The sequence below is a fragment of the Sinohyriopsis cumingii genome, chromosome 18, assembly GCF_028554795.1.
Source record: "Sinohyriopsis cumingii isolate HCF-2022 chromosome 18, ASM2855479v2, whole genome shotgun sequence".
Lineage (NCBI taxonomy): Eukaryota > Metazoa > Mollusca > Bivalvia > Unionida > Unionidae > Sinohyriopsis > Sinohyriopsis cumingii.
Window position 1 is genome coordinate 91,910,278 of NC_142978.1, and position 8,948 is coordinate 91,919,225.

Here is an 8,948-nt window from a genome sequence, read left to right on the forward strand (position 1 = left end):
ACATTGCTTTGTCGCTGAGTATAACCGAAATGGCTCTGTAATTAACACCACCTTTAATTATGTTAGTTCTGAAGTGTATATCAACGACAGAGTACCTAAATAAATCTAAATGTTTCAGTGAAAAATAATAGATCGGATACAGTGTTGTAAAATCCACCTGAGTTATCTGCAACCCAGTGTCTACATTTAGATCTCGTCCCATATACAACAATCGATAATACGCTCGCGCAACACGATTTTGTTCAAAATTTTAGATTATATCCTCAGATGGTTCTTGATATCCATTTATTCGTAAAGAAACCTCACTGACTCCAAGGTTGTCAAATATCTTGTGACTCTGTTCTTGATTATCCCACCGATTAACATTTTGCAGCACAATAAAAATATGGCTCAGTGCAGAAACACCCTTCGGGGTCGCTATTTGCCATGTAAATAACCCGGCATCATTGCTCTGAATGTTATCTGTGGTCTTTGTAAACCATGGCAATAACGACTTACCACCTGTGTTCATAAAAGAGAGTAATATCTGTTCCTCAGCAATCGATGGAGTCATTACTGGCATCCATAGTAAAAGTTTAAACAGTATTACTTTACCAGCAGCAGCTGAGGCTGATCGCCAAATAGTATCATCATCAGTACCCTTTCTCACAAACACAACTATGTGTTTCGCTCCAAAGATAACTTTTCTGACATTTCTACAAAATCCAAAGATATGCGACAGTGGTGGAATCGCACATGAAAATCTTCTACGACCATCTTTCAGCATTAGTTTACGTGCAGCAAATCCATAATTGTAATTGTTGTTGGTGCTCTGTAACATCAAAAATTCAGCGCCGGGTCTATCTATCGCTCGAGCTGGTTGATTGTCAGTCGCAGTGTTTCGTGGTACTTGTACTTGAAGAAATTGCCTATGATCAGGATGATTAGTGGTATCTTTGGCAAACATCATCGACGGACCAGGTGATCTTGAATAATCGTCGGAGTGTCTTGCTAACCCTACTATTGTTGTGGCAACGTCAATATCCTATTGAATTGTCTCAATGTTTTTTGCATCAATCATATATATGGCGCTGTCAAATAATGCCATAATACCATTATTAACAAAACCAACTATAGCCTCAGCCCCGTATGCAGTATTGAGAGGAACAACTGCTACAAGCTCACCTTCTACTTCAATAAATGCCTCGCTGGGTAGAAAGTATCTACTTGTATCATGGACTCAATTCTTCCTCGTGCATTGGGTACACGTGCGTCGTAAGAATAATACTGACAATCGTGTACTGATTCATCTTTGCGAACTGGTTCATCCATATCGAATGCTGTGTCGGATATACGTTTGAACATCTTATTATATTGCCCATTTTCCCAAATGGTTATCGCCTTGACCTACCAAGGGCACGAAGACCACTTCCTGAAATAAAACTTGTGTTTATTTTTTCCTCTTTAGGTAATTTCTTTTTCTTGATTTATCAAAGCTGCTAGTCTTTTATTTGCGGCTTGATTTATTATTTTACTGACATCCGCGGGTATAATTTCGGTGCTTGGTAATTTTACTGGTTGCTGTGGTAGGACCTCCTGAGGTCTGCGTATTAATCGCGATAGTCTTTCTCTGATTGCCGAGAATGCTTTACTAGCAACGTTGCCGATTGCATCAGGAGCTTTTTCACGAATAATGGCAATAACTTTCATTGATAGTTGTTTTGCTATCGGTGCTTTTTTGGGGCCATCCTTCTGAATAACCCCTGAATAACATTACCAAGTCCATCTCCGTAAAACATTGTATAAACGGGTAATCGTGAGTTTACTTCTCTGACCATTACGGGTCTACGTTGAGCATTGTGTATAATCATCTTATTTATTGTTTATTTATCTAATCATGGTGACAACTAGTCACTGTGATAGTCGTCAACGAGTTCATCAATGAGCTATCGGTAAATAGAAATATCCATGATACCGTTGGTAAACAATCGTTGACAAATATCAGCCGCTTCATTAATAATTTCCGGAGAATTATTTCGAGCACGTTTCCCTTTGATCAGAATTTCTAATCGCGATACATCAGAAAGAATAGTGTTAGGACAAGTAACAAAGCCACTTCCTTGAGTAGAAAACCCACTTCCAATAGCACTGGTATCAGGTACATCGTAAAACTCTTCTTCTTGTTGCAGAGGTGAGTTGTCACTGAATTTTGTTTTGTTTTTGCTCTCGTTTTTGCTCTCGTTCTTTTCGTTTCTGTTCTTTTTCTTGTCGTTGCAATTTTTCTTCTTGTTGCATTTCATCATGATGCTTTACTCCTTTTAAATACGTTTTATAAAGTAAGTCTTGTTTGTTTATTCGATTAACATTTTAATTTATTTTAAACGCACAATCGATCCATGTGTCACGAATTACACATTTAATATGTTCAGGTTTTAAAAATTTATCTCTCGAAGGATAACCTGTAGCAGCAAACGCACCAAACGGGATTATATTATCAGAACTTTTTAGTAGATAATTCCTTCTTGTTCGTATACCGCCTTCAGTAAATTTATCGATAAAACCAATTCCCCTTCACTCTTTTGGTTCTTCAAGAACACCTTCAAGTGTTTCTTCAGGTGGAGCTTGTGCGGCAGCGATGTCAGTTGGAAGTTCTCGTAAAATTCTTTTTGTTTTTTTTATTCGTTCTGCTTTTTTCAGTTTGTTCAGCAGTTTGTTTTACTGACGGAAGAAGACCTTCAGGACACACGGTACTAATTATACGGAAGAACTCTGAACCAGTCTAGAAATGGGTGAAGAAATAATAGAGTATTTACGGGTTTGGTGGTCCATAATTGGTTAATAATGAAAATTAAAATTTTAGTAAAAATATCTTTTGAGAGCTTATCCTATACGTAATTTTAAAAAAATATAGACACATTTCTACTGATGCAATTTTAACATTCTTACAAGCTTGACTCAGGAGTACTCAATAATGAAAGTAGCACCTGATTCATTTGGTGCAGAATCAATAACGTGTTTCATGCACATGTATGTAAACAAAATGCCACGGGTCATATGGTGTTCTCCACACATAAGCTTGCACCAAGGTTAGATGTGCATGGAGAATCATAGGTCTCATCATCAGCACCCAGAAATTTTAAGTTATTGAATTTTGAATATGATGGTGTTTCCATATGTTTACTACTGGAGTTGAATTAGTACCGTGTGTCCTATATGCGACCTATACCATAATAGGAGCTTGCTGTTTCCATGGTTACCATGTGCATCCAGAGTATCATGTTGGTGGTTTTCGCATATGACAATCATAATGGAGTCTTTTTTTCATGGTTTGCATGTGATTTTGGAGAAACATTCTATACAAAAGACAGATGGGGATGGTTTTATACACTGGACAGTGGCAGCAGAGAGCTCAGGCCATTGGGAAAAGAGCATAGTGTGGCCTGATGGCAGAATTTCATATGATGGTGCCCACAGATTGGCCTATATGGTTAAATACCATTTAACACATTTAATTCCCCTAAAGGGGGTGGGGGAAGATTTTATATGTAAGCCTCTTATGTCACAATCACTTATGTATCAATCACTTATGTATCAATACTGATCATTTAACTTTAGAGACACACTCAGCAGATCAAAGCAGAGAACATTGTAAAAATCAAGGACTGTGCACAAAACTACACATGCTGCATTGCCTCAACCTGTAAACTGCATTATTATATGTCGAAGCACATTAAATATCAATTATATCTGTCTTTTTTCTTATCATAGAATTAAACTCCTTGACACCTATTCTATGTTCAGCATGTTTCTCATATTGGTACATTAAATATTTTGGCAAACAGTATTGGAACTTTTCTGCATCCCTTTTGTTGAGGGATCAGGGAGGGACATTTTCACTTAAAATAATAGTTTTCAACCCTTCATTCCCAATATAAGTCTGCAAAAGTCCTATCTGTATTGCATTATTTACACAGGCAGTTTTTCTTCCCTAACCTCTTTTCATACAGTTGAAACATTCTTGATGTATAACTGCATGGTGAACATATTGCTCTCTCCCACCACACCAGACCTCTTTTTTCTTCATGTACCAAGTCCCATGATAGAAAACCTTTATAGTCAGGGTGTTGGAACTGGTGCTGTCAGAACACATTTTGCCACACATCAGCAATGTTTCCTGTGTGCACTAAGCGATATGTGTTTTGTTCACCAGATATGTTGTTGTGAATAGGTGAAAACAAGCTTCATGCCAGAAATATGGTTTCATATTTGAAACAAAAGCTATTTATAAAGCCAACATTGCTCTGCACTTACTATCAAGTAATAGTAAGGAATCATTTGTAAATTAGAGCTTGCTATTTGGTTTGCCAAATCAAGGTGTATTACCTCCCCTTTGTAATTGAGTGATTGCAAGGTTTGCTTCGTTTCTCTTTTGTCCAATAATTTATGCATTTTATTCAGCTTTATATTAAAAAGTAAGTAATTTAACACTGCTTATAGTGGAAAGTAGCCACAGTAATGATTTTAGACTTTTTCTTAACTTTTTATGAGTTTTGGATACATGTAGGTATAGATTTATGTATTAGACAGCTTGAATATGACTCAGGAGTACTCAATAATGAAAGTAGCACCTGATTCATTTGGTGCAGAATCAATAACATGTGTTTCATGCACATGTATGTAAACAAAATGCCGCGGGTCATATGGTGTTCTCCACACATAAGCTTGCACCAAGGTTAGATGTGCATGGAGAATTATAGGTCTCATCATCAGCACCCAGAAATTTTAAGTTATTGAATTTTGAATATAATGGTGTTTCCATGTTTACTATTGGAGTTGAATTAGTACCGTGTGTCCTTCAGTAGCCGTTGCAACTCTTTCAGTAACCGTTGTAACGGGTTTAAATAAATGTTCTGCGCTTTCTGCAAATTCAACTTGAGATTCTTGTCGCGCTTGTAGCTTTTCTTTAACAGAATCTCTTAGCGGAAGATATTTTTTTTATTGCTTCTAGTCGTTCTCGAGCTAATCTAGCTGTAGGAGACTCCAATGCTGGTGTCATTATTTGATGTAATTTTATTCAATTAACGGCAGCAGCAGGTGCGACCTCAATGAGGCGTCAGAAAATGCGCGTGTATATTCACTTGAAAACGACAATGCGAAAAAAAATAATAACCTCCGGAGCTACACTCTGGAGAAACTCTCGGAATGTTAGAAGCTTTGGTTTCACGTTATTGGCCTATGTTTTCATTTTTGTAGGAAGCCTTAGTTTTTCAAAATGGGACGTCCTACAAAAAGGTCTGTTCACCCTCTCTGTTGCTCTTAATGACGTAGCAAGGATATAAAGGCTGATTATGCGTAAATTTTATTTGTTTATTTAACACTGCAGATATTATGCGTGTGTACAAAGTAAACATCATTTTCTTGACGTGAGAGTGGATGAGCTGACTGGAAATGTAAAAAATATTATAAATTACACGCTAATTTGTTTTATATGCAGCTTTGAACTTTTTTCGATGAATTATCTAGAGGGCCTTCCGCAATGAGTCTGTACATGCATCATTTTAGTTACTGGTTTTTCTAGGGGCTTGTAATAGCAACGAACAGGACTGCTCAAACGGCCGCTGCATTGCGAGTTACCTGATCTGCAATGGATACTACCCGTGCGGAGATTATTCAGACTGCCGTCTATCAGGGGGAACCATCGCTGGAATTGTTATTGGTTGCATTGCCTTCATCTGTTTCCTGACTGTTTTCGTTATCGTTCTTAGAAGATGGCGACGAATGCTATATGGAAAAGTAAAGATTGTGTCTCTCTCCCTCTCTCTCTCTCAAATGTAACACTCTAACTCTGCATCTTTTTCGTATTGCGTTCGATTCCAGCGACAAAGTTTCCACAAGGATCATTCGTCGTCTATCCATCATCGAGTGACCACGGTATTCTCTGCATCCTCCGCCAAGACCAGTTCACGTCATCAGCGGTGCCATCAGGCTTGTAAGAACTTATGTTGTTTTTTTTATACACGCAGAACGTCTTCGATTGGTCGAAAACGCGGGTATTGAAAAACGTAATACCCATTCATATCATGTACTTGCATTGTCGCTAGGATACGTTGCCTAGCAGTACACAATGAAATATACAATAAAGAGGGTCGTCGCGGAAAACATATCGGGTCAGAGACATGCGTATCAACGAGGTCCACGGGATGTCTTATTAATAATATTATTATTGATTGTAAACACCTACGTAAACACATATTTATAGATCCTGCGCAATCTACACTCTTAATATCTTAAAATATAATTTTATACCCGTATACAAAAATTAACTATCTAATGTATGGATTATAGACGAGCATTACAATTTACAGTCATGGACAAAAACTAAATATAATATTGATACAGTAATGCAACAAGAGTTACAAAAAATATAGATATATCTAACAATACAGAATACAACAGGCTCGTCACTGAAATCATATCGAGAAAAAGGAATGCATATCAATAATGTAATTTTTCTTTAGCCATTTGTCTATGATTCCTTCTTGTTCCCGTGCAGCAGCGACAATCAATAATTCCCTTTACGTACAAGTTGAAAGCAATTGAAACCGGAGCAAATATTGAATTAAAATACACGAAAATATGTTGTTGTTTTACAAAATGGCTTCGAATACGCAGATCCCACTTATGCATGTCCTCTTTTTATAAATAAACGCTTACTGCGAGCCTGAAAATGAAGCTCTCGTTACATCACGATGTCATCAATGTAATCTCATTTGGTATCTTATTGTATCGGTGCGCAACGAAATCTAAGACCGGACGTAAACTGAGATGTTTGCGACCCATCTCTTATTAATCAAACAGAAATTTAAATGTGTGTACAGATCTAAGAATCGCAATAACAGTTCTATGAAACCCAATATTAAACTCACGCAAAGGTAAAATAAACTTTTGGAAATCATTAACATTTGCGACCTGTCTAAATCGGCAGCAAAGTCTGTCCGTTGAGGAAAAAATATTATCTCAATATATCTAGCATGCTGGAAAGCCTCTTTATCTCAATGTGTCTGGCATTCTGGTAAATCTCTTTTATCTCAGTATATTTATTATGCTGAAAAACCTCGGCGTATTCTAGTTGAGTTACATAATCAGGTCAGCATATATCTCCACTCAGCAATTTTAAGTTGCGCGTGCTTGGATCAGCTAAGCTTCTAAAGTGTACTTGAACAATTCAAGTGCGTTGTTCGTGGCTGAGTGGGTTTTCTGTTAAAATTGTGTTTGAATCCCGAGTCTCCTGCTGATAAATACTTGGACCCGCCCTTATTATTAAACAATGTATCATCAGATCCATGTAGGACTAGGAAATACTTGGACCCGCCCTTAATATTAAACAATGTATCATCAGATCCATGTAGGACTGGTAAATACTTGGACCCGCCCTTATTATTAAACAATGTATCATCAGATCCAGGTAGGACTGGTAAATACTTGGACCCGCCATTATTATTAAACAATGTACCATTAGCTCCATGTAGGACTGTACGAGATAAATCCATATATCTTCATAGCAAAGACATATACCATGCATTGCTGTTACCAACAACTATGTCTTGTTTTAGGTTTATGTACCAATTTCGGTCATTGCACCATGTGTTTTGTTCAGATGATTACATGTATGCGCGGCAGTAAATATACATTGTAATTACTTCTGACAGAACTATCTAGATCACATTATGGTCATTCCTAATTGGTACAAATATTTAATAAACGGAAACTAGAAGAATCAAATCGTATTGTGTAAGTTTACAAAACTTGATTGAAAATAACAGCGCATTTCAAAGCCATTTTGAAACAAGCGCTATAAATGTATTAGAGCACATACATACGTCCCCACTCCATAGTGATCATGTATGCAACTCATAGTGGCCGATAATGTTACGGTTGAGTGATGTAACTTTAAAACAGCATGCTTAAAGGTCGAATAAAAAATTACGAAAGTTTTGGACAATTTTAGGTGATGTTTGGAAATACAGAAAAGTATCATTGGTTTCAATGGCGATTGAGTAAATATTTTGTGCCTCTTTGCAATTACAGTAATGCAATCGAGGTAGTCCTATCAGCTAAAATTAATTGTAATGTATAGTTTTTGCTGAGCCCATTTCAAGCCCAAATACAATGTGCAATGGCAAAGATGTGTACATAGACCTTAAGTCGCCCAATGTTTGTCTCCAGGGACCATACGTAGCGATGAATGAGAGAACGTCCACGACAGTATATGCGCCGCCACCGACATACGGAGCTGGTCAGCCAGGATGGAACCCGCCTCCGCCAACATCCTACCCTCAGAGCTATCCGGGTTCTCAGCCTCCAACATACAAACCTTAAAGCATACAGATGTGGGGAGTATTTTATCAAATTTCATTTTTAAATTTGTACCATACATTTGAATGTCTACCAATGAACTGAGAGAGAGAGAGAGAGAGAGAGAGAGAGAGAGAGAGAGAGAATTAAATATGGAATACTTATAATAAATATCACATATACGTATATTTCCACACTTGCTTGTTATTTAGTGTACATCTACGTCATCGAGATTAAAATCAAATGATACTTGGTGTACAGCTACATCGAGATAAAAATCAAGTGATACCTAGTGTACATATACGTCATCGAGGGTAACATCAAAATATACTTAGTGTACCTCAGCGCCATCGAGATTGAAATCAAATGATACCTAGTGTACATCTACATCATCAAGATTAAAATCAAATGATACTTGGTGCACCTCTACATCATCGAGATTAAAATAAAATGATACCTAGTGTACATATACGTAATCGAGGTTAACATCAAATTACAACTAGTATAAGTGTACGTCAGTGAAGATAAAATCAAATGACACTTTGCGTACCTCAGCGTCATCGAGGTTGAAATTAGATATGATACTAAGTGTATGTCTACCTCATCAAGGTTAA

At 37.2% G+C, this 8,948-nt stretch overlaps 1 protein-coding gene across 2 annotated transcripts in view; it reads left to right on the plus strand.

The window, feature by feature from the left end:
* LOC149777446 (uncharacterized) overlaps positions 1–8,393 on the plus strand; it is a 30,260-nt gene extending 21,867 nt beyond the window's left edge. For both annotated transcript variants that reach the window (XM_089942892.1, XM_089942893.1), the window contains exons 4-5: positions 5,558–5,772; positions 8,206–8,393. In XM_089942892.1, coding sequence (XP_089799018.1) covers positions 5,558–5,772; positions 8,206–8,358 — 368 coding nt within the window. In that variant the 3' untranslated portion in view covers positions 8,359–8,393. The remainder of the gene's footprint in view (positions 1–5,557; positions 5,773–8,205) is intronic.
* The last annotated feature ends 555 nt before the right edge of the window (positions 8,394–8,948 follow it).